A 26,135-nucleotide genomic window follows, 5' to 3' on the forward strand; every position below is an offset into this window, starting at 1 on the left:
ACACAGATGTTTAAAAAAATGTTTTTTAAGTAGTCACCTTCTCTTTAAAAAAAAAAAAGAGCTGAGTCTGAGCATTAGCCACATACCTAAGTCTCTCCATGTCATAGTCCCGTTCCTCACAGCACCCCTCTGGACACTGACTTCTCCATCTCCCCCTGGCAGATAAGGTTGGTGGCAGTCAGCATCCCTTCCCACCTGCTTCTGGTATGGCTTCCTGTAACTAGAGGCTGAAACCTATTTCAAAGACTCCCTTGCTGCAGGATTCTAGTTGCAAATTAAGTTCCTAAATATGAACTCAGAGAAAAAGGAAGCAAGATGGAGGTCAGCCTCTTAATCTTTTGGCTGTTTGTGCTAACAAGCAAGGAGGTAGAGCATGGGTACTGATAGCATGGGTGGCTGAACCAGAATTTCAGTGTCAAGTTGCCAGCTTCATGAGTTCAAGAAGCAGCTGGGGCTTCCCTGGTGGCGCAGTGGTTGAGAGTGCGCCTGCCGATGCAGGGGACACAGGTTCGTGTGCCGGTTTGGGAAGATCCCACATGCCGCGGAGCGGCTGGGCCCGTGAGCCATGGCCGCTGAGCCTGTGTGTCCGGAGCCTGTTCTCTGCAACGGGAGAGGCCACAACAGTGAGAGGCCTGCATACAGCCAAAAAAAAAAAAAAAAAAAAGAAGCAGCTGAATTCAAGTGGCTTCTTCATGCCTGGCTGGCCACCCCAGCTGTGTTCTTGAACTCAGCAGTTCCAGTAGCAACCTCCTGACTCCCGCTCCTACAACCCTTTAACAATTTTATAGTACTTTATATCCATGTATTAAACTCCTTTCTCCTTAAGAATATCTAGGACCATTTGTTTTCTGTACTCGACTCTGACTGATTCACTCCCCTCAAAAACGTGGCTTTCAGACCTGACTCCTACCCTCTGTGTGGCTTGAGCCAGGCAGAGCAAGTGGGTTAATCATTTCCTCTGATTTGGCTCTGCTGGTTCAGCAGCCCGGAACTAAATTAGTCTGTTTTGGCAAGCCCATCACATTGGTGACCTGAAGCCTCCTCTTCCCCCCTCATTGGGCTTTGTCCTCACCACGTACTCCTCCACTGGGCCTTCCACAGCACTTCACATTTCTCTTTATTAACCTTTATCCGTCAGATGTGGTCCAAGGTTCAGCCTGTGAGATCTTTTGCCTCTGCCTAACCCAGGCCCACCCTCCCACATCCCACACACGAACCATCTGCCATTTACAACCACAGAGACACCAAAGGAGGGAGGTGGAGTCCAGTAGGGCCAACACTTTATGTTTCTGCTTAACACCAGCACAACTGATAGGCTGACTTCTGGCTTCATACCTGTGCCAAAGCATGGCTTCTTTATCCCTCTTTCTTTACAAATAAAAATGCAAATGGATAGAAGGAGTGGCTATGATGTGGCCAAAATGCTCTGTCTGGAAAGCACACCTCTAGGTGATTTTCCTCCGCTTTGACTGACGGTCCAAGGCCTGGGCTGGGGGCAGTGGGATGGACAGGGTGCCCAGTTTGTGATCCTCCTCCCTGCCCACTGCCAGAGAAACCCTTCTTTTAGAGATCTTCAGCCTCATGGCTTTCGCTATCTCCATCATCCTAAGGAACAAACACAGACACATACAACAAATGGAGAGTCTCCTCAATGCAAATGCTCAGGGAGGCTTGGCAGGAGGGGGCAGCACATTCGTGCTCCAGGCCATGAAGACAGAATTCCCAAGAGAGCCACAAGGGGCAAAGCTCCCAGCAGAGAGGCAGACAAGATCCCCTCGAGAGCCATCAGATTCCCATTTTAATGTGTTGCCATTAAAAAATATCTATATAAATGATGGAAAACCAGGTTATCTACATCCTACTGATAACTGTGTTTACTTCTTGTAGCAAGGATTAAGCACTTGCTAGAATTTTACAGACTTCAAGTATCTGTTTCTCTTGTATGTTCAAACTCACTACTCATGAGAATGCCATCTGTGGAGCCCTCAGAATAATCCCTCTCTGGACTGCTAGAAGAGTCCAGATAAGGGTGTTTTCCTAGGCTCTCCTGAAATACCATCAGGGTCCTCAGAGGTCAGACGCTCCTAAATCACTGACAAAGGCCAGTATACCCCACGGTTCAGCATCCTGGGAGGCTCTGCTCCCTACTCAGTCTGCATCCCTTCTAGCAGGGCTAGAAAGGGCCTTAAAGGTTGCCACCTCTGCCAACCCTCCCAGTCAGGTCAGAGAAGCCCAAGTGTGACATCCCTGCCAAACTGCAGCTCTGCCTTGCCTTGGACAACCCCTGGCAGCTCCTTCCATCTGACTGAGCAAAGTGCTTTATGCTAAGCTGAAATTGGGGTTCTCTTATATAACTTCCACCCCTAGGTTACCCCATCGGAACCATACAGAGTCCCTCTTCCCAGGGACAGCAGTTTGGAGACTGGAGGTTGCTCAGTTACACAGGGATGGAAGGCTCAGGTTTGAAGCCCAACTATTCCCCTTCTTGGCTGTGTGACCCTGGGAAAATCACTGACTTCTCTGAACCAAAGATTCCTCCACTGTTTCTTAGCGACATCACTGAGATATTATGACAGATTTGGTACTGTGCCTAGCAAAGCAAAGGCACACGGTAATATCTGGTTGCCCATCCATTCAATCAATTATTCATTCATCTGAAAACTGTCCCCAGGTCCCTCGACAGTGCCTCATGCTTTCCAGCAGTACCACAACTACATCAAGGCGCCCTAAGGGAGCTTTTTCTTCTTTTGTGCTCACCTTTTCTCACTGAGCTTCAAGTCCCTCTGTAACACCGTCAGGTCAATCTGGAAGTCGTTTATGTGCAAAGCCAGTATGATCACATAGGCGGTGATCTTTGCCTTCATAGAGTCTGAAATTAAGTTCCGCAAACTGCAAATCAGTGGCAATAAAAGAGAGGCAAAATTAAACTCCGAGATGATTTCTCCAAAAGCAAAGGAAAAACATCCAAGCCTGTTCCCTTATGCATTCAAAATGTCTTCTCGGGCTTCCCTGGTGGCGCAGTGGTTCAGAGTCCGCCTGCTGATGTGGGGGACACGAGTTCGTGCCCCGGTCCAGGAGGATCCCACGTGCCGCGGAGCGGCTAGGCCCGTGAGCCATGGCCGCTGAGCCTGCACGTCCGGAGTCTGTGCTCCGCAACGGGAGAGGCCACAACACTGAGAGGCCTGCGTACCGCAAAAAAATAAAAAGTCTTCTCATCCCAGGGAGAAGAAAAGGAATTAGAGCAACATCCCTTGTCCTGTGGTGGTGCCCAAGCCTTCAGGCACAGTGGAGCGGTGAGCCAATGCCAGTGTCCCTCCAAGGGGACAGAGAAGGCCGCACCTTCCCCAGGCACAGTCAGAGCCTTGCACTGGCGAGGACCCTCCCCATCTTCCCGGCCTGTTCAGCAGGGCTGCTGGGAACAGTCATCCCAAACTCAGCTGCCGATGATTCTTCCAAGCACACTCAGAGCAGGACACACACTGCAAGCAAGCGGCAGGAAGGAAGCCCAGGTGTGCTGCTTGGGGTGCTTTCCTCAAAGTCATCCCACTGGCCTGCCCTTTCCTGCAACACTGCCTCTCCATACAACATTAGGACATTAGGCAGGGGTCCTTGGAAGAAGCGAGTGACATGAAGTCTTTGTTACAGGACTTCCCAGAGCCTTTAACATGAGCTTCTCCCAAAGGGACAGAGTCTGTACTACAGTGTTGCCTAAACTCACTTGACCCCAGGAGCCCTCCAAATGGCAGTGCTCTCTTCAGCATAGTGTCTCTGTGAATACAGACTGCAATCCAAGCCCCCTGTCCCCACTCCCACCACCCTCCCTGTCCTGCTTTCTCCTTTACAGGCAGAAGCCGAGAAATCAAGCCCCCTGACCTGCCATTGTTGTAGATCAAGCAGGTAAAGTGCTTCAGCAGCTTGGTGTTAATGATGTGGGGAACTCCAGGTCCCAGGGCACCTACAAGACAAAATAGAGTCTGATCGTTTTCTTTCAAAACTCTCAGGACACACCTCACCTATGAGCTGGGAAAAGCGGACAACAGTTGGGCCACTGGAATAAACAGAGGCATGTGGGAAGAGAAGAAGGGGCTTGTGAAACAGAACAGCCACTTTCAAATGAACACGTGCTCAGGTATGCTTCAGCCTGCAGACCATATGTGCACAAGAGATGTTCATGACAGGGCAGTGACAGGAAAGAAAAGCAGACTCCAGTGAGGCCTAAAGATACAGAGTTCAAAAGATGTTAGAAAGCAAAACAGATTGTGGATAAAGCCGAGGGAGAGGGAAAGGAAGGGAGGTTGGAATGTGAAAATAAGAATTAAGCAAATAGTGAAAACCATGAGTACAGGCATAGCTCAGAGACATTGCAGGTTTGGTTCCAGACCACCGCAATAAAGTGAGTCACGTGAACTTTTTGGTTTCCCAGTGCATATAAGTTATGTTTATAGTATACTGTAGTCTATTAAGTATGCAATAGTATCATGTCTAAAAAAAAGTGTCCAGGGCTTCCCTGGTGGCGCAGTGGTTGAGAGTCTGCCTGCCAATGCAGGGGACACGGGTTCGAGCCCTGGTCTGGGAAGATCCCACATGCCGCGGAGCAACTAGGCCCGTGTGCCACACTACTGAGCCTGCGCATCTGGAGCTTGTGCTCCGCAGCAGGAGGCCACGACAGTGAGAGGCCCGTGCTCCGCGATGAAGAGTGGCCCCCGCTCGCCGCAACTAGAGAAAGCCCACACACAGAAACGAAGACCCAACACAGCCATAAAAAAAAAAAAAAAAAAAGTGTCCAATAATTAATTAAAAATGAAAATTAAAAAACAATGTCCAGAGGAAACTTGCACAAGCCTCTTAGATAGCCTAATCCACCAGAGGGCAGACAGCAGAAGCAAGAAGAACTACAATCCTGCAGCCTGTGGAACAGAAACCACTTTCACAGAAAGACAGACAAGATGAAAAGGCAGAGGGCTATGTACCAGATGAAGGAAGAAGATAAAACCCCAGAAAAACAACTAAATGAAGTGGAGATAGGCAACCTTCTAGAAAAAGAATTCAGAATAATGATAGTGAAGATGATCCAGGACCTCGGAAAAAGAATGGAGGCAAAGATCGAGAAGATGCAAGAAATGTTTAACAAATACCAGGAGAATTAAAGAACAAACACCTAGAAGAATTAAAGAACAAACAAACAGAGATGAACAATACAATAACTGAAATGAAAAATACACTAGAAGTAATCAATAGCAGAATAACTGAAGCAGAAGAACGGATAAGTGACCTGGAAGACAGAATGGTGCAATTCACTGCTGCAGAACAGAATAAAGAAAAAAGAATGAAAAGAAATGAAGACAGCCTAAGAGACCTCTGGGACAACATTAAACGCAACAACATTCGCATTATAGGGGTTCCAGAAGGAGAAGAGAGAGAGGAAGGACACGAGAAAATATGTGAAGAGATTATAGTCGAAAACTTCCCTAGCATGGGAAAGGAAATAGCCACCCAAGTCCAGGAAGCACAGAGAGTCCCATACAGGATAAACCCAAGGAGAAACACGCCGAGACACATAGTAATCAAACTGGCAAAAATTAAAGACAAAGAAAAATTATTGAAAGCAACAAGGGAAAAATGACAAATAACATACAAGGGAACTCCTATAAGGTTAACAGCTGATTTCTCAGCAGAAACTCTACAAGCCAGAAGGGACTGGCAGGACATATTGAAAGTGATGAAAGGGAAGAACCTACAACCAAGATTACTCTACCCAGCAAGGATCTCATTCAGATTTGATGGAGAAATTAAAACCTTTACAGACAAGCAAAAGCTGAGAGAGTTCAGCACCACCAAACCAGCTTTACAACAACTGCTAAAGGAACTTCTCTAGGCAAGAAACACAAGAGAAGGAAAAGACCTACAATAACGAACCCAAAACAATTAAGAAAATGGGAATAGGAACATACATATCGATAATTGCCTTAAATGTAAATGGACTAAATGCTCCCACCAAAAGACACAGACTGGCTGAATGGATACAAAAACAAGACCCATATATATGCTGTCTACAAGAGACCCACTTCAGACCTAGAGACACATACAGACTGAAAGTAAGGGGATGGAGAAAGATATTCCATGCAAATGGAAACCAAAAGAAAGCTGGAGTAGTAATTCTCATATCAGACAAAATAGACTTTAAAATAAAGACTATTAGAAGAGACAAAGAAGGACACTACATAATGATCAAGGGATCGATCCAAGAAGAAGATATAACAATTGTAAATATTTATGCACCCAACATAGGAGCACCTCAATACATAAGGCAAATACTAACAGCCATAAAAGGGGAAATCGACAGTAACACATTCAGAGTAGGGGAATTTAACACCCCACTTTCACCAATGGACAGATCATCCAAAATGAAAATAAATAAGGAAACACAAGCTTTAAATGATACATTAAACAAGATGGACTTAATTGATATTTATAGGACACTCCATCCAAAAACAACAGAATACACATTTTTCTCTAGTGCTCATGGAACATTCTCCAGGATAGATCATATCTTGGGTCACAAATCAAGCCTTGGGAAATTTAAGAAAATTGAAATTGTATCAAGTATCTTTTCTGACCACAATGCTATGAGACTAGATATCAATTACAGGAAAAGATCTGTAAAGAATACAAACACATGGAGGCTAAACAATACACTACTTAATAACAAAGTGATCACTGAAGAAATCAAAGAGGAAATCAAAAAATACCTAGAAACAAATGACAATGGAGACACGACGACCCAAAACCTATGGGATGCAGCAAAAGCAGTTCTAAGAGGGAAGTTTATAGCAATACAATGCTACCTTAAGAAACAGGAAACATCTCGAATAAACAACATAACCTTGCACCTAAAGCAATTAGAGAAAGAAGAACAAAAAAAACCTAAAGTTAGCAGAAGGAAAGAAATCATAAAAATCAGATCAGAAATAAATGAAAAAGAAATGAAGGAAATGATAGCAAAGATCAATAAAACTAAAAGCTGGCTCTTTGAGAAGCTAAACAAAATTGATAAACCATTAGCCAGACTCATCAAGAAAAAAAGGGAGAAGACTCAAATCAATAGAATTAGAAATGAAAAAGGAGAAGTAACAACTGACACTGCAGAAATACAAAAGATCATGAGAGATTACTACAAGCAACTCTATGCCAATAAAATGGACAACGTGGAAGAAATGGACAAATTCTTAGAAATGCACAACCTGCCAAGACTGAATCAGGAAGGAACAGAAAATATGAACAGACCAATCACAAGCAGTGAAGTTGAAACTGTGATTAAAAATCTTCCAACAGGGCTTCCCTGGTGGCGCAGTGGTTGAGAGTCCGCCTGCCGATGCAGGGGACACGGGTTCGTGCCCTGGTCCGGGAAGATCCCACATGCTGCGGAGCGGCTGGGCCCATGAGCCATGGCCGCAGAGCCTGCACGTCTGGAGCCTGTGCTCCGCAACAGGAGAAGCCACAACAGTGAAAGACCCGCCTACCACAAAAAAAGGAAAAATTTTCCAACAAACAAAAGCCCAGGACCAGATGGCTTCACAGGCAAATTCTATCAAACATTTAGAGAAGACCTAACACCTATCCTACTCAAACTCTTCCAAAATATAGCAGAGGGAGGAACACTCCCAAACTCATTCTACGAGGCCACCATCACCTTGATACCAAAACCAGACAAGGATGTCACAAAGAAAGAAAACTACAGGCCAATATCACTAATGAACATAGATGCAAAAATCCTCAACAAAATACTAGCAAACAGAATCCAAGAGCACATTAAAAGGATCATACACCATGATCAAGTGGGGTTTATTCCAGGAATGCAAGGATTCTTCAATATATGCAAATCAATCAATGTGATAAACCATATTAACAAATTGAAGGAGAAAAACCATATGATCATCTCAATAGATGCAAAGAAAGCTTTCAAAAAAATTCAACACCCATTTATGATAAAAACCCTGCAGAAATTAGGCCTAGAGGGAACTTTCCTCAACATAATAAAGGCCATATATGACAAACCCACAGCCAACATCATCCTCAATGGTGAAAAACTGAAAGCATTTCCACTAAGATCAGGAACAAGACAAGGTTGCCCACTCTCACCACTCTTATTCAATATAGTTTTGGAAGTTTTAGCCACAGCAATCAGAGAAGAAAAGGAAATAAAAGGAATCCAAATCGGAAAAGAAGTAAAGCTGTCACTGTTTGCAGATGACATGATACTATACATAGAGAATCCTAAAGATGGTACCAGAAAACTACTAGAGCTAATCAATGAATATCGTAAAGTTGCAGGATACAGAATTAATGCACAGAAATCTCTGGCATTCCTATACACTAATGATGAAAAATCTGAAAGTGAAATCAAGAAAACACTCCCATTTACCACTGCAACAAAAAGAATGAAACAGCTAGGAATAAACCTACCTAAGGAGACAAAAGACGTGTATGCAGAAAATTATAAGACACTGATGAAAGAAATTAAAGACGATACAAATAGATGGAGAGAGATACCATGTTCTTGGATTGGAAGAATCAACATTGTGAAAATGACTCTACTACCCAAAGCAATCTACAGATTCAATGCAATCCCTATCAAACTACCACTGGCATTTTTCACAGAACTAGAACAAAAAATTTCACAATTTGTATGGGAACACAAAAGACCCCGAATAGCCAAAGCAATCTTGAGAACAAAAAACGGAGCTGGAAGAATCAGGCTCCCTGTCTTCAGACTACACTACAAGGCTACAGTAATCAAGACAGTATGGTACTGGCACAAAAAACAGAAAGATAGATCAATGGAACAGGATAGAAAGCCCAGAGATAAACCCATGCACATATGGTCACCTTATCTTTGGTAAAGGAGGCAGGAATGTACAGTGGAGAAAGGACAGCCTCTTCAATAAGTGGTGCTGGGAAAACTGGACAGCTACATGTAAAAGTATGAGATTAGATCACTCCCTAACACCGTATACAAAAATAAGTTCAAAATGGATTAAAGACCTAAATGTAAGGCCAGAAACTATCAAACTCTTAGAGGAAAACATAGGCAGAACACTCTATGACATAAGTCACAGCAAGATCCTTTTTGACCCCCTTCCTAGAGATATGGAAATAAAAATAAACAAATGGGACCTAATGAAACTTCAGAGCTTTTGCACAGCAAAGGAAACCATAAGCAAGACCAAAAGACAACCCTCAGAATGGGAGAAAATATTTGCAAATGAAGCAACTGACAAGGATTAATTTCCAAAATTTACAAGCAGCTCATGCAGCTCAATAACAAAAAACAAACAACCCAATCCAAAAATGCACCGAAGACCTAAATAGACATTTCTCCAAAGAAGATATACAGACTGCCGACAAACACATGAAAGAATGCTCAACATCATTAATCACTAGAGAAATGCAAATCAAAACTACAATGAGATATCATCTCACACCAGTCAGAATGGCCATCATCAAAAAATCTAGAAACAATAAATGCTGGAGAGGGTGCGGAGAAAAGGGAACACTCCTGCACTGCTGGTGGGAATGTGAATTGGTACAGCCACTATGGAGAACAGTTATGGAGGTTCCTTAAAAAACTACAAATAGAACTACCATATGACCCAGCAATCCCACTACTGGACATATACCCTGAGAAAACCATAATTCAAAAAGAGTCATGTACCAAAATGTTCATTGCAGCTCTATTTACGATAGCCCGGAGATGGAGACAACCTAAGTGCCCATCATCAGATGAATGGATAGAGAAGATGTGGCACATATATACAATGGAATATTACTCAGCCATAAAAAGAAACGAAATTGAGCTATTTGTAATGAGGTGGATGGACCTAGAGTCTGTCATACAGAGTGAAGTAAGTCAGAAAGAGAAAGACAAATACCATATGCTAACACATATATATGGAATTTAAGGGGAAAAAATGTCATGAAGAACCTAGGGGTAAGACAGGAATAAAGACACAGACCTACTGGAGAACAGACTTGAGGATATGGGGAGGGGGAAGGGTGACCTGTGACAAAGTGAGTGAGAGGCATGGACATATAGATACTAACAAAGGTAAGGTAGATAGCTAGTGGGAAGCAGCCGCATAGCACAGGGATATCAGCTCAGTGCTTTGTGACCGCCTGGAGGGGCGGGATAGGGAGGGTGGGAGGGAGGGAGATGCAAGAGGGAAGAGATATGGGAACATATGTATATGTATAACTGATTCACTTTGTTATAAAGCAGAAACTAACACACCATTGTAAAGCAATTATATCCCAATAAAGATGTTAAAAAATAAATAAATAAATATATAGGCACCCAACATAAGATTACCTCAATACATAAGGCAACTGCTAACAGCTATAAAAGAGGAAATCGACAGTAATACAATAATAGTGGGGGACTTTAACACCTCACTTACACGAGTGGACAGATCACCCAAAGAGAAAATTACTAAGGAAACACAAGCTTTAAACGAGACAGTAGACCAGATTTAATTGATATTTATAGGACATTCCATCCAAGAAACAGCAGATTACACTTTCTTCTTAAGTGCGCACGGAACATTCTCCAGGACAGATCACATCTTGGGTCACAAATCAAGCCTCAGTAAATTTAAGAAAATTGAAATCATATCAAGCATCTTTTCTGACCACAATGCTATGAGATTAGAAATCAATTTACAGGGGAAAAAATGTAAAAACACAAACACATGGAGGCTAAACAATACATTACTAAATAACCAACAGATCATGAAGAAATCAAAGAGGAAATCAAAAAATACCTAGAGACAAATGACAATGAAAACATGACAATCCAAAACCTATGGGATGCAGCAAAAGCAGTTCTAAGAGGGAAGTTTATAGCAATACAAGCCTACCTCAAGAAACAAGAAAAATCTCAAACAATCTAACCTTACATCTAAAGGAACTAGAGAAAGAAGAACAAACAAAACCCAAGTTAGCAGAAGGAAAGAAATCATAAAGATCAGAGCAGAAATAAATGAAATAGAAACAAAGAAAACGATAGCAAAGATCAATAAAACTAAAAGCTGGTTCTTTGAGAAGATAAACAAAATTGATAAAACCATTAGTCAAACTCATCAAGAAACAGAGGGAGAGGACTCAAATCAATAAAATTAGAAATGAAAAAGGAGAAGTTACAATAGACACTGCAGAAATACAAAGCATCCTAAGAGACTACTACAAGCAACTCTATGCCAGTAAAATGGACAACCTGGAAGAAGTGGACAAATTCTTAGAAAAGTATAACGTTCCAAGACTGAACCAGGAAGAAACAGAAAATATGAACAGACAAATCACAAGTAATGAAATTGAAACTGTGATTTAAAATCTTCCAGCAAACAAAAGTCCAGGACCAGATGGCTTCACAGGTGAATTCTATCAAACAATTAGAGAAGAGCTAACACCCATCCTTCTCAAACTCTTCCAAAAAATTGCAGAGGAAGGAACACTCCCAAACTCATTTTATGAGGCCACCATCACCCTGATAGCAAAACCAGACAAAGATACTACAAAAAAAGAAAATTACAGACCAACATCACTGATGAAGATAGATGCAAAAATCCTCAATAAAATACTAGCAAACAGAATCCAACAACACATTAAAAGGATCATACACCATGATCAAGTGGGATTTATCCCAGGGATGCAAGGATTCTTCAATATACGCAAATCAGTCAATATGATACACCATATTAACAAGTTGAAGAATAAAAACCATCTGATAAAAAAAGTCCATATCTTAATTAAAAAATACTTTACTGCTAAAAAATGCTAACCATCATCTGAACCTTCAGCGAGTCATAGTAGTGACATCAAAGACCACAGACCATCATAATAAATATAACAATGAAAAAGTTTAAAGTATTGTGAGAATTATCAAAACCTGACAAAGAGACACAAAAGTGAGCAGATGCTCTTGGAAAAATGGTGCCAACAGACCTGCTGAACACAGGGTTGCCACAAACCTTCAATTTGTAAAAAAACACAGTATCTACGAAGGACGATAAAGTGAAGCACAATAGAACGAGGTGTGTCTGTACAGACCCTTGGGTGCCCAATCACAGGAACATGACTACATGCACCTTATGCCTAAAACCACAGGTGTCTCCCTCTGGGTTTCTGACTCTGGGTGGATGTGCGTGTGTGGCAGCCACCCATGCCCTGGTGATCAGTGGCATGGGTTACCAGCAGAAACTGACTTCTTTCCCAGTCAGAAATGGCTGACACAACAACGTGCCACAAGCCTTCACAAGCAAGGCCAATTTTTCTCCCCATATAACTCTTTGTCTAACTGTCCCTTAAAACGTTCATTTGATTTGACTGGATATTCAACTTTGCCTAACACAGAAGTAGTGAATGTTAGCTCTGAGCAATCGTATAATCCAACCCGACCCTATTTTCTGAGGAAAGGGCTTGGCAAGTTCTCTCAGCATGTCAGCAGTACCAATCAGAATCCCACTGTTACACAGTTATAAATAAAGACATGGAAAGACATGTCCATTTCCTCTCTCACTAGAGCTAGTCTAAGAATTATAGACAAATAACAGACTGAAAATAATTAGAATAAAATGTCTATCATGATATGTGCACCCCAAAGTTCACAGCACTATTTACAACAGCCAGGACATGGAAGCAACGTAAGTGTCCATCAACAGATGAATGGATAAAGAAGATGTGGTATACATATATACAATGGAATATTACTCAGCCATAAAATAGAAATAATGCCATTTGTAGCAACATGGATGGACCTAGAGATTCCCATACTAAGTGAAGTCAGACAGAGGAAGACAAATACCATATGCTATCACTTATATGTGGAATCTAAAAACATGATACAAATGAACTTATTTACCAAACAGAAACAGACTCACAGACATAGAAAACAAACTTATGGTTACCAAAGGGGAAGGGCGGGGGGGAGGGAGGGATAAATTAGGAGTTTGGGACTAACAGATACACACTACTATATATAAAATAAACAACAAGGACCTAGCGTCCTTGTTGTTGTTCCTTGCACAAGGAACTTTATTCAGTATCTTGTAATAACCTATAATGGAACAGAATCTGAAAAAGAACATATATATGTATAAATATATATGTAACTGAATCACTTTGCTGTACACCTGAAACTAACAACATAAATCAACTATACTTCAATTTTTTAAAAAATGTCTAGCATGGACTTACGTTTCCGCTTAATCACTTTCTGTGCTCGAAATCTGATGAGAGTGTCCAGAAACCATATGCAACGGGCCTGGCGGTCTCGGCTCTCCTCACTTGATGGCAAAGACTTCAAAGACTTCAACGCTTCTATGACAAAGGAGCAGTGACTAAAACAAGGGAGGGAAAAGGAGAAATGTGTTAAGACCGGCTGTCAGGAGCCATTCACTCCTTCACAATGAAAACAGCAGGCACCCCTCACACCTGGCACACAGTCAACAGCTGAGGAACAGCCATCCAACCAGCCCCTTATAATAGGAGGAGCATGATTTAGTGCAGGGACAGTAAAGGTCTAGATAACAAATATTATACATTTTGTGGGCAACATGGTCACTGCCACTGTAATGCAAAGGCAGCCATTGATAACATATAAATAAATGACTGAAGCTACGTTACAATAAAACTTTATTCACAGGCAGTGGGCCAGACTCGGCGCTCAGGCCATAGTGGGCCCAATCCTGATGTGGCGGTCTGGAGCATAGCCTCTCAACTATCTGGGTTTGAATCCCCATTCTGCCATGCAGTGGCTTGGACAAGCTTCTGAACATCTCTGCCTTGGTTTCTTCACCTGTAAATTAAGGCCAATGATAGTACCCTTGTCCTACGGGTTTTTGTGGATTAAATGAGACAAGGAAAGCAGTGCTTCGCACATGTAGGAGCTCCATCAATGTTGGCTATTATTTTTACATACTGTTGTTCTACCACTGTCAGGATCATGAACTCGCAGCGATAAAAGGCTCTTCAAGATCATCTTGTATCGGCCTCATTTTACTTAAAGGAAAACTGAGGCTCAGACAGGGGAAGATCACACAGTCCATGAGGCAGATGGGGACTCGGTTCTCCAGACTCCCAGCCCAGAACTCATTCCTGCACCTGCCCCTGAGCCACAATCACATTAACACAACGAAGAACCAGTAAAGAGCACTTCTTTGGAGAGAGGGAAGAACATGTATTTTCCAAGACTGGATTTCACTGACCAGTAAAATTTCCAAACGAAAATTGGGGGAACTAACCTAGGGTTGACAACTTTTTATTTTCTCAAGATAAAATTATTAAAAGAAAAAACTCAAAAGCAAAAAAACCTCATCATCATTAAAAAAAAAAGGTGTTTTAAAAGCCAAAAAGTGGGGGAGGGGTGGAGGGAGGAGAGGAAATCATCTCTGATTTAAAATATACTATATTTAAAATACATAATTTAACTTTCACTCAGCACATCACCACAGATAAACCATCACTTCAGCTGGCACCTACTCCCAGGCCAGCACTTGGGCCCCACCAGTGACAATCGGCAACAGCATAACATTGGCTGGGGGGGGGGTGGGACCGATACAGGTCAGCTCCAGTTCCCAGCCCTAGACTACAAGGCCTCACCACCCTCTGCCCACTCACAGGTTCCACGTACTCAGAGGCCAATTCTCTCCCTTGAAAGCCACCCACAGCCTTGGGACAACAGGCCTGGGAGCTCAACCATTTGAGAAAACACTAGCTCGCTCATGTTCAAATGCTGAACAGACGTATATTCTCACTGACTAACACCCAAGGTCTGCTTCATGTCTGACTACTGTTGTATCCCAACATCACTCCCGAGACACTCCATCTGCCCATTTCGGGTACCTGTTCTCTTCAATCATCTTCAGTATTTCTTCTGAGGTGACATTCCTGAAAGCTTCAGAAGGGCTCTGAAGAGCGTCATACTCCGCAGGGGAAAGAACTAGTTACAGGTCAAGAACAACGTGACCAAAATGGAAACATCCAACTAGCTAGATCATCTTATATCGGCCACATTTTACAGATGGGAAAATCTGAGGCTTAGAGAGGGGAATATCACACAGTATGTCCGGGCAGAGCTTCAGGACTCAGTTCTCCAGACTCCCAGCCCAGAGCTCATTGCCTGCCTGGGCTTTCTGCCTTCTCTTATCACAAAGCCACTGCAGGCACTTTCCATCTGAATAGAACCACAAGTACGGAAACTCTACATTCCAACCCTTCTTTATACATCAGTCTGCCCTAGACTTTGGGCACTGGCCAACTTAAAAGTCGTATTTTGACTCTTCACGGAAGGTGACCCCCACAGGGCCGAACCGTGGGCATTCTGCATTTTGCTGAGGGATGGGTTTGAATCACAAGGCCTGAGAGGCCTCTGCTGCAGCAGGTGCCTCAGCTAGTGAGGGAGCCTCGCTGACTTCCCAGCAATAGCGCTGGGGCAACTGCAAGAGTCTGGGGCGAGCTTCTATGAGTATCACAGGACCACTGACACCCTCAGAGAGCCTGGCCATGCCACTCCTGTGCGCATATCCCAACCTGGGAAATGAGGTGGCATTTCTCCCACAAGAAGGATACGGTCTTCAAATTTATACACGTCTTCAGGCTTGGCTGCATCAGCGTGGCAGGGAGGGAGGTAGAGGGAGTCATCCTGCAAGTCATCGTGGATGGCGTCACTGACCAGGGCTTTTCAATGAAGAAAGAGTCAGTGTCAGTGTCACCCTGCTCGGCTTCAAGTTCCCCAACACTCTGCAACCCGTGCACTCAAGATCATCGTCGCCCAGAACCCCCTCATCTGAACTTCACATATTGTCAGTGAAAAAGAAAAATCAAATTATAAAGCTAACTATCACACAGGAATAACCATGTAAAAATTAAGTATGCACACAGACAAGAACAGAGAGGAAAACAGGAAAATTGTAATAGTTGGTCTTGTAGAATGATGGGAAAATGGGTGAATTATTTTTTTTTAAATGTCCTTTAGTAGCTGAGAGTAAACTGAACAAAAAAAATTGAAAAATTTACTTAGACATTAAAGTATATCTTTGACTAAATGGAGACATGTTTCTATGTTCCTGGATGGGAAAACATAATATTATAAAGATGCTGATTCTCCCCATATTAATCCCAATTGGATTTTGAGAGAACTTGACAAAATAATTCTTAAGATCACCTGGGAAAAAAAAGCATGCTACAGGACTTCCCTGGTGGTGCAGTGGTTAAGAATTCGCCTGCCAATGCAGGGGACATGGGTTCGAGCCATGGTCTAGGAAGTTCCCACATGCCGTGGAGCAACTAAGCCCGTGCGCCACAACTACTGAGCCTGCGCACCCTAGAGCCCGTGCTCCGCAACGAGAAGCCACCACAATGAGAAGCCCACTCACCGCAACGAAGATTAGCCCCTGATCACCACAACTAGAGAAAGCCCCCGCGTGAAGCAACAAAGACCCAATGCAGCCATAAATAAATAATAAACAAACAAATAAATAAGCATGCTACAATAACCAGTACATTTGTGAAAAATAAGGATGGAGGATAAATTTGCCCTATCAGACAACAAACTGGAAGGTGAGGCTACTACAATCAAAAGGACCTGATGCTGCTACAAGAATAGCCAGTAAGAATGATGAGCGAGAACACAATTAAGAATGTGGTAAAATGATACAGATGATTTTTTAAATCATTTTTTTACAAAAGGAAAGGATGGAGTTGGGGACAACTGGCTAATCATTTGGAAAATATAAAATTAGGTTTGTACCATAGACCAAAAAAAAAAAAAATCATTAAATTGTAAATGTAAAAAGTTAAACTGTGAAAGTACTGAAAGATAACATAGGAAAATACATAATCATCGGGTATGAAAAGATTTTCTAAAACTTACTAAAATTCCATTTTAATAGAAAAACTGCTCTCATATATATATATATATATAACTTTCTCTTATGTTCTTATAATGCATTTGAACAATAAACACATTACACATTTTAAATAATGCAATTTAATACTCAAGCTGCTGAAGAATTTAGGAAAAGAAAAAGATCCAGTGACCTCAAAGTGTCTCTAGAGGCTCGTTCATCATCATCACATCAGCCTTTTTGACGAAAACCTCCCTGTAACTCACAGAGACTTGAGGCCGTCTCCCTCCTCTGTGCCCTGCAGGCTGTAGCCCTGGCACCAAGGACACAGAGGGCACATAACCGTTCCCATGTCTGTCTCCTCTACTCGACTGTGAGCTCACTGAGAGCAGGCCATGTCAGATGTTTCTTATGATTTCCAGAGTCTGTTCCTAAGAAGGCCCTCAGGGAGAAGCAGGAAGGAATCCAGCCCTAACTCCCATCATTTCTCTCTGTGGGGCGGGTGAAAGATCTCAAGAGAAGGGAAAGCTGTTTCTACCAGCAGCCTCTTACCCCAAGTTCCAGCTGCTTACCAGTCACACCCTTTGTATCAATTATACTCTCAGCAGCTTTAGCCACTGCACTATTCAAAGATTCACTGCCAACTTTGTTCATTCTCCTGGAGTTCAGAGCCCGCTTCTGTTTGGTGGTACCAAAGGCTTCAATGCAAGAATCCATCTGTGCAAAAGACAAATTTGGTCACTGGGAACGGGCTGAGCACTGCTACTCCTAGCTGTGTCACTACGGGTAAACGGCCTCTCTGAGCCATTAATACCACTTCCGTAAATTGGGCTGACTCATACCTAACTACCTCATAGGCTTGTTTTAAGAACCAAAAGATATTAAGAGATTTGAAGTACTTGCTTTATAAACTGTAATGAGCTATTTATAAATCAACAGTATTTTCAGCTGTAAAAAAGACTACAATTAGGGTTGGTAAATCTGGGGCACACAGCTTACCGGTTTTCTAATCCTACACGGAAAACAGACATTACTAATAGATCGCTCACTCTCCCTCTGAGCCTGCAGACAGTTTCACTCCCTTCCAGGCAGCACTGGAGATTCAATCAGTTTGCCATCCTGGGGTGAGATGAGCTTTGTAGGAAGCTTCTACATTGAAAATCCTAAAGTTTACTTTGTCTTGATGTGAAGTTTCCAGGCTTCCAATATTTTCTGAAACTTGGATTAAATCCTGAAAATAAGTGTTATGCTACAGCCCAGAGAACCAGTTCCAGACACTGGCACAGAGCTGTGTATAGCTGCCCCAGAGAGGAGGTCTGCAGTCTGTGAGGCCAAGGAGGCCTGTGCAGGTAGCACTTGTCCAGAGAACCACAGACTGAATGAGCTGAGAGCAGCTAGGGAGACCCCTGTGTTCAACCAGCTCATTTTACTGATGGAGAAACCCAAGGCCTGGAAGGAACTCACTTTAGGTCTCACATCTTAGTTCTGTCACACTTACCTTTTCTCTAAAAGACTTGGTGTGACTCTCTAGTGTCGATTCACTCTGAACTGATTCATCTACAAAACACAAAACAAAAACAAAGAAAGACAAGCAAACTGTAAGGCCTACAGACCATAATAGTGTTTAATATTTGTTTAACAGTTAATCTAAGAAAAACAGATTTCTTTAGTACAGGACTTTCCAGAGCTTAACATGTGTATACTGTGAACATTTAATATGAAGCTTCAGTATAGTTAGAGGATTTGGAGAATAAATTAGAGTCAAGTGAAGGGGTCATCGGATCCAAGCCCTTCATTTCACAAATAAGGAAACATGAGGCCTCCAGGTGAAATGACTTGCCCCAGGCAATGCAGAGATGGGATTAGAAAAAAAGTCCTCTGCTCCTCCCAGTATACAGTTCTGCCCTCCTTGTAAAAGACCTAAGGAGGAGGGATCAAGAGGGGGACCTGGAGCTCACCTCCTCCGACAAATACATCAAAAATACATCTACATGTGGAACAATTCTCATGGAAAACTAACTGGAAACCGGCAGAAGAATTCCTATACAACCAAAGCACACTGATGTGTATAAAATGGATGACTAATAAGAACCTGCTGTATAAAAAAATACATTAAAAAAAAAAAAAGAAAGATTTCCACGTAACCAGGTAGTAGGGTTGGGACCGCCCCCCGCCCCGCCCTGAGAGGAATCTGAAAGGAAGAGAAGGTCTGCATGGGCTCACTCCATACCACAGCTTGGTGCAGGATCTGGGCCAACCAGCCCCTGGAAGAAGACTGGGTCTAGCAGCTGGGGAGCAGCCCCTGCCCCTGACAGGGAGGTGACAGCCATGGGGCAGAAAGGAAGGAACACCTCACACCCTCCTTGGGCTTTAGACCCCCAACACCAACCACACCCCATATCAAGGTAATAGCGGCCACCACACCCTGAGGCCATTCCATTGTGTATGTATGTAAAATTGTTCATTAATTTCTTAAACACATTTTTGTTTTTATAGGTAAAAAAGTTGTAAATATTGGTTTATTCTAGCCATTATACATATATACACAATGGAATACTACCCAGCCATAAAAAAAAGAATGAAATTTTGCCATTTGAAACAAAATGGATGGACCTGGAGGGCACTATGCATAGTGAAGTCAGACAGAGAAAGACAAATACTGTATGCTATCATTTATATGTGGAATCTAGAAAATAAAACAAACTAGTGAATATTACAAAAAAGAGCAGATTCACAGAAAGAGCAAACTAGTGGTTACCAGTGAGGAGAAAGAGAAAGGAGGAGGGGCAATATAAAGGTAGGAGAGTAAGAGGTACAAATTATTATGGATAAAATAAGCTACAAGGATATACTGTATAACACACGGAATACAGCCAATATTTTATAATAACTGTAAATGGAAAATAACCTTTAAAAACTGTATAAAAATAATTTAATTAGAAAACATTTTTTTTAAATCAATGAATGTATATACAAAACAGAAACAGACTCACAGGGCTTCCCTGGTGGCTCAGTGGTTAAGAATCTGCCTGCCAGTGCAGGGGACACAGGTTTGAGCCCTGATCCGGGAAGATCCCACACGCCACGGAGCAACTAAGCCCATGCGCCACAACTACTGAGCCTGTGCTCTAGAGCCTGTGAGCCACAACTATTGAGCCCGTGTGCCACAACTACTGAAGCCTGCACGCCTAGAGCCCATGCTCCGCAACAAGAGTAGCCCCCGCTCACCGCAACTAGAGAAAGTTCACGTGCAGCAACAAAGACCCAATGCAGCCAAAAATAAATTTAAATAAATTAAAAAAAAACAAAACAGACTCACAGACATAGAAAACAAACTTATGGTTACTAAGGGTGTGGGGGAGGTACAAATAAGGAGTATGGAAGTAACAGATACAAACTACTATACATAAAATAGATAAGCAACAAGGATGTACTGTATAGTACAGGGAATTGTACCCAATAGCTTGTAATAAGCTATAATGGAATATAATCTGCCGAAAAAAAAATATATATATCATATGCCATACACCTGAAACAAAATACTGTAAATCAACTATACTTCAATTTTTTTAAAAAGTTAAAAAAAAATTTTTTTCAAGACCTAAAAGCAAGGCATAAACATGAGGTATTATTTACATGAAGCTCTGTAATCTCCCACAGAGTATTCATGTAAGGGGCAATATAATCTAGTGGACAGAAGCACAAGCTCTGGAGTGACGGTGCCACATTTAAATCCCAGGTCTCTCATATACGCCAGCAGTAGGATCTTGCCATTTAGCCTCTGGGCCAGGTTCATCATTGATTAAACAAAAGGAATACAATACCTACCCCACAGGGTTGTTATGTGAAGTAAATGACGTAGTGCATTGAAAGTGCTTAGAACAGTGCCCAGAGCATAGTAAGGACCCAATAAATGCTGTGCGTATTTCTGATATATGCTGGTTAGAATTAACCAATATTTACAAATTTTTTACTTGTAAAAACAAAAACGTGTTTAATCAACAAATTAATGAACAATTTTCTTTGCCTCCTCAGAAGACAGAAGAGCATTTGGAGGATAACTTATATGCAGTTATATTTGTTTGCAAAGCAGGGAATTCTTAACCTAGAGACTACGGACCCCTAGGAAATTCACAGCTAGGCTTTGGGATGCAAGAGCCCTTTAAAATTATATGCAAAATCTCATATTTTTTGTAAATTACGTATGTTTCTAGGAGGTAGGTCCAGGTCCTTATGAGATTCTCAAAAGGGCTGAGACCACTGCTTTGAGAGAGTGAAGTTATTAGAACTAATGCCTCTGAAGGTATCGAGCAGATTCACAATGATCCTAATGATCCTTATCTAACTCCCCCCCCTACCATGGTTCTCAGTATTTAAGATTTAGGAACAGGAGCCCCTTGAGTTTGACCCTCTTATCTATCATTTTGGAAGACCCCACTCTAGCCCTGAACATTCTAAAATGCCAAAGTGGAGAAGTACTGTAACTTCTCCCAGTGGATTAGAGAGAAAATGGATCTCTTCCCAAATTAGAAAGTGTAGAGACTTTGCATCGACCTGGAAGTTACTGTCCAACCTATAAGCTACCAGAGATTCTAAAACCCTACTCCAGGGCTTCCCTGGTGGCGCAGTGGTTAAGAATCCGCCTGCCAAAGCAGGGGACACGGGTTCGAGCCCTGGTCCAGGAAGATTCCACATGCTGCAAAGCAACATGTGCCACATGTGCCACAAGCCCGTGTGCCACAACTACTGAACCCACATGCCACAACTACTGAAGCCCGTGCTCCGCAACAAGAAGCCACCGCAATGAGAAGCCTGCACACCTCAACAAAGAGTAGCCCCCACTCGCCGCAACTAGAGAAAGCCTGCACGCAGCAACGAAGACCGAACACAGCCAAAAATAAATAAATTAAAAAAAATTTTTTTAAACCTCTACCCCAACTAGAACAATTAAAAATTAAGCAAGGCCCTCGATGGAAAAGAGTATCATGTATGCCCTCCAATACTCTGCTCAGATCAGTGCTCAACTTGCTTTAACTAAGATTAGTTTCCTGATCTTAAGTCTGTAAACACTGTAGGGACAGGATCTGTGTCTGTTTTGCTATATTCACAGCCCCTAACTTGTGCCTGGAGCATAGGAGGTCATCAATAAATATTTGCTGAGTAAAAGCACTTTTAAAACTTTTTCAAATGGGGAAAAAAAACCTTGAAAAACTAGCTACAAAATGTATTTTACAAATCAAAAAGTCAAACCGACTCATCCAGGAAACCTAAAATATTCAGCATTTCTTTGAGCCTTCATGACTAAGACCTACCGGAAAACAGTGGCTGCATATTGAACAATTCAGCATCATATACTTCCATTTGGCCAGAGGTCTTGTTCAAAATTCCCACAAAGTGCCTGAATAAAAAAGGAATAATACCAGTGACAATGGATTATTCAAAAGATATTGTTTATACAACCTCCTTTTTTCCACTTAGAAGTTCTCAACCTTCTTTCTGCCGCAATACACCTGAGGAAGACATCACTTGCTCATGAGTAACAATAATCCCCTACAGCAGCAATTCTCTGCATGGGAAGGGAAAGGAGGAAAGGGTTCATGAAGAGGCTCTGGGGGCAGTGGGGGAAGCCACCAGGTGATTCTTGTAGCTGATCACATTTGGGCTCACTGCTATAGTGGGAAACCCTCCTGGAATATAAGAATCTAGAATTAAACACTAGAATTTACTGCACGTATAAATTCTATGGAGGCAAAGACAAGTAAAACCTTGGTAATTATGAGACCAGTTTAAACTAGAAAATCTTTGTAAAGGGATAATAAAAGTTAAAAGTTTCAAGCATATACACACTAATCTGACTTCTATCAGGGTGGTTCAGGCGGGACCCTAAAAGGGGCTTGTTTGTGATTCACTGATGGCTACCTTCACAAGGACACTGCATTATGCCAACCCCTGACACTTAAGACTGTTCAGGCTAGACAATCTTCACTGTACCGAGGAGTAGACTAGGGGTCAGTAAAGGGCAGAGTTGCCCCAAGTCAGTAATCTTTCCAGAGCTAGGCAGAAATTCTGGAGTCTCAGACACTACCAAATCCTTTTCTTGTAGTTAGTCCCAAGGCAGACTTCTGGTAAACTCTGGCCTATTGATCACACATTCCAAATTAGTAGAGACAGCTGCCTTTCGGGAACAAGATAGTTATAAGCAAAGAATATTGCAAGTTAATGATGTGGTCAGAAATAATGAAGGTGGTCAAAAGGTACAAACTTCCAGTTATAAAATAAGTCCTAGAGATGTAATGTACAGCATGGTGACAATAGAAAATAATGCTGTAGCGTATATTTGAAAGTTAAGAGGGGAAGTCTTAAAAGTTCTCATCACAAGAAAAAAATTTTGTAACTATGTGTGGATGTTAACTAGACACTGTAGTGGCCATCTTACAATATATACATACATTGAATCATTATGTTATACACGTGAAACTAATATAATGTTATATGTCAATTATATCTCAATTAAAAAAAATTGGGGGGACTTCCCTAGTGGCGCAGTGGTTAAGAATCTGCCTGCCAATGGGGGACACGGGTTCGATCCCTGGTCCAGGAAGATCCCACATGATGCGGAGCAACTAAGCCCCTGTGCCACAACTACTGAGCCTGCGCTCTAGAGCCTGCGAGCCACAACTACTGAGCCTGTGTGCCATAACTACTGAAGCCTGCATGCCTAGAGCCCGTGCTCTGCAACAAGAGAAGCCACCGCAATGAGAAGTCCTCACACCACAATGAAGAGCAGTCCCCGCTCACCGCAACTAGAGAAAGCTCGTGTGCAGCAACAAAGACCCAACGCAGCCAAAAATAAATTAATTTACAAAAAGAATTTTTTTAAGACTACAAATGAACGAGGTTTTCAGGAAATTAAACAAATGTAAGTCACTTTTCAATTTCAGGAATGTCTACATGCTGGTGTGAGGGCCCCGGGGTCTGGGAACACAGGAACTTGGTAAATCTCTCTAGATTTCCCTCACTGCCCCTAAATTAAAGACAGCGAAGAGCAGTGCCAGGGCCACCCCCCCCCCACTTCCCACAATCCCTTTCCCCTGTCCCTACCTGCAAAGAGTGTTGCATTTCAGGGCTCCAGTCCCAAAATTGTTTCCCACATAGTAAAGTCTGTCTGTTTCAGCTGCCTAAAATGTAGAGCGGGGGGAAGCTCCATTACAACCAATGTTGAAAGATAGTAAATATCTTGACTCCCTTTTCCACGTTTGTAGAAGCTTTAGAATCCAAACCACAGGTGGATCAGAATGAGAGAACCTCTTTGAGATGATCCAGCTCCCTATCTCTAAGTGAATCTGGGGTATCCCTGGGGGAAAGGCAAGAGGACTTTTGAAAAGTCCCAGGTAGTGCTTGCTTCTAGCTGGTCTGAGAAGTTCTTGGGGGAGCTGTACCACAGAACTTGGAAGATGGGCCCAGGGCTCTCAGCACTTAGAGGCATGCAACAAAATGATTCTGCAGGCAACCCCAAAGTCCAAGCCCTTCTTGAACCTCTTTGCTCTCCTCTATCATGACTGCTCCTTATATGCTCTCAGGATCATGGAAATGGTTAATTCACTCCTCAATCAGAGCCAGGCTTTCCTGCTTCCCCTTGTTTGTCCTGGCTATCCTCTTCACCTGGAGTACTAACTTCAGCTGTTAAACCCTCCTCCATCCTTCAGGGTTCAGCTCCCATGCACCCTCCCCCAGGAAGACATTCTAGCAAGCAGAGACTTCACTGACTAAACCCACTCTGCCCTGCTCTGTACTCTCTCTCCCAGGGACTCTGAGCTTTATCTATTTCTGTATGAGTGTCCCTCACATCCAGTTCTCACCTCTCTAGAGCAGTGGTTCTCAACCCAGGGAATTACTCTGGGGATATCTAGGCATGTCTGACATTCTGTTTGCCACAACTGGGAGGTGCTCCTGGTAGCTAATGGGTAGAGGCCCGGAAAGCTGCTAAATACCCAGTGCTGCACAGGAGAGCCTCCACATCAAAGAATTATCTGGGTCAAAATGTCAATAGTGCTGAGACTGGGAAACGCTGCTCTGGAGTACGAGCTCCCTCAGAGTGGGGCCAGCTCTCACTTAGCTCTTTCCCTAGCAGCTTTCAGCCCAGGGCCACAGTAGGGCTCAATAAATGCTTGTTGAATGAACAAATGAATAAAAGGCCAGCGCTTCACCACAAGTGTGAAACTCAGTGGAACCTGTCCCCACCTGGGGCTCAAAGTTCTTCAAAGGCTCACTTGCTATCCCCCCTTTTCTCCACTCACTCCCTCCTACCTCCACCCACACCCAGGAGGCCTCCTGAAGCCTGAAGAGTGGGGGCGACTGGCCACGGCAGCACTTACCAGGATCCGCTGACTTCTCTTCCTGGGGTTTGTGGAATCATTGCTCTTGTACAAGGTAAAGCGCATGTTGCCTGGATTCTGTAGCTTCCCATTGGAGAACTGGACTGTAAGATTGCAGCCCAAGAATGAGATGAGAGCACAAGAGTATGGTGGGGAGGAAATGGATTGTCAACGGGAGGGAGTGACTGGAGGAATGGGTATGGCAAGGAGCCCCAGGTCCTGACCCAAAGGGGGACTGAAGGAGGTCCTTCCTGGTCCAGGTGGGAAGAGGGGCTGGGGAAGGGCTCTGACAGGAGGGAATAACTAGGGGAATGGGGCTGACTGAGGAGACCTAGGCCAAATCTAGAAAGACAGAGGGAATCCCTGGCCAGCAGAGAGAAGGAAATAGAGCAGGTGTGAGACCTGGTGGGTGAGGAGATGACGGGCTCCTGGGTACATACAGTCCTGGAGAGGGGGTAACTGGGATTTCCTCATCCAGGTGGGAGGTGGTACCAGAAAGATGGTGCAATGACAGAGGAGCCCTGGCCGAACCCCAAGTAGTGGGGGAGACCATAAGGGATCTTGGCTCAGCTGGGAACGGGCACCCGACGGATGTGGGAAGTGGAGGGCTGTAGCGGTACCGAGACGGAAGGGGAGGAAGTTATGGGGAACTCTGCTCCAGTTTCGCAGTCTTTACCCAGTACAGCTCTCTGGCTCTCGTCGGGCTCTCCACAGTACAGCCACCTCGCACTCGGCAACACCTCCGCCGCCATCTCGCCTCTCCAGACGCCAAGCCCAGGAGCTAAAACAGCCGCGGCCAGTAGCTCGTTTAAGCTCACGCAGAGGAAACGCTCCGGGCCGGAAGAGGCAGGGCCTCGCCGGG

At 43.2% G+C, this 26,135-nt stretch overlaps 1 protein-coding gene across 2 annotated transcripts; it reads right to left on the reverse strand.

Annotated features, from left to right (window-relative positions):
- Positions 1-1,258: 1,258 nt before the first annotated feature.
- POLR1E (RNA polymerase I subunit E) lies at positions 1,259-26,102 on the reverse strand. 2 transcript variants are annotated; one of them, XM_060153392.1, is made up of 12 exons: positions 25,950-26,102; positions 25,274-25,377; positions 24,000-24,076; positions 22,211-22,296; positions 18,397-18,455; positions 17,471-17,615; positions 15,622-15,729; positions 14,896-14,992; positions 13,249-13,391; positions 3,874-3,955; positions 2,758-2,889; positions 1,259-1,605 (listed from the first exon to the last, which is right to left on the reverse strand). In XM_060153392.1, exons 1-12 carry the CDS (start codon positions 26,023-26,025, stop codon positions 1,446-1,448), a joined length of 1,269 nt encoding a protein of 422 aa, XP_060009375.1. In that variant the 5' UTR covers positions 26,026-26,102; the 3' UTR covers positions 1,259-1,445. The 2 variants fall into 2 exon arrangements, with proteins under 2 accessions (XP_060009375.1, XP_060009376.1); XM_060153393.1 differs by having other exon boundaries at positions 1,469-1,605; positions 2,758-2,869.
- Between the last annotated feature and the right edge of the window lie 33 nt (positions 26,103-26,135).

The sequence above is a fragment of the Lagenorhynchus albirostris genome, chromosome 7 (assembly GCF_949774975.1).
Source record: "Lagenorhynchus albirostris chromosome 7, mLagAlb1.1, whole genome shotgun sequence".
NCBI classification, from domain to species: domain Eukaryota; kingdom Metazoa; phylum Chordata; class Mammalia; order Artiodactyla; family Delphinidae; genus Lagenorhynchus; species Lagenorhynchus albirostris.

What these genes read in the sequence shown, in the direction of transcription:
- POLR1E (XM_060153392.1), bottom strand. Translation starts at nt 26,025, where the DNA reads ATGGCGGCGGAGGTGTTGCCGAGTGCGAGGTGGCTGTACTGTGGAGAG. An exon ending in AGAGAAGTCAGCGGATCCTG is followed by an intron (nt 24,077 to 25,273) that starts GTAAGTGCTGCC and finishes TCTACATTTTAG; the next exon opens with GCAGCTGAAACAGACAGACT. An exon ending in CGTGTATAAATTTGAAGACC is followed by an intron (nt 14,993 to 15,621) that starts GTATCCTTCTTG and finishes ACCTGTAACTAG; the next exon opens with TTCTTTCCCCTGCGGAGTAT.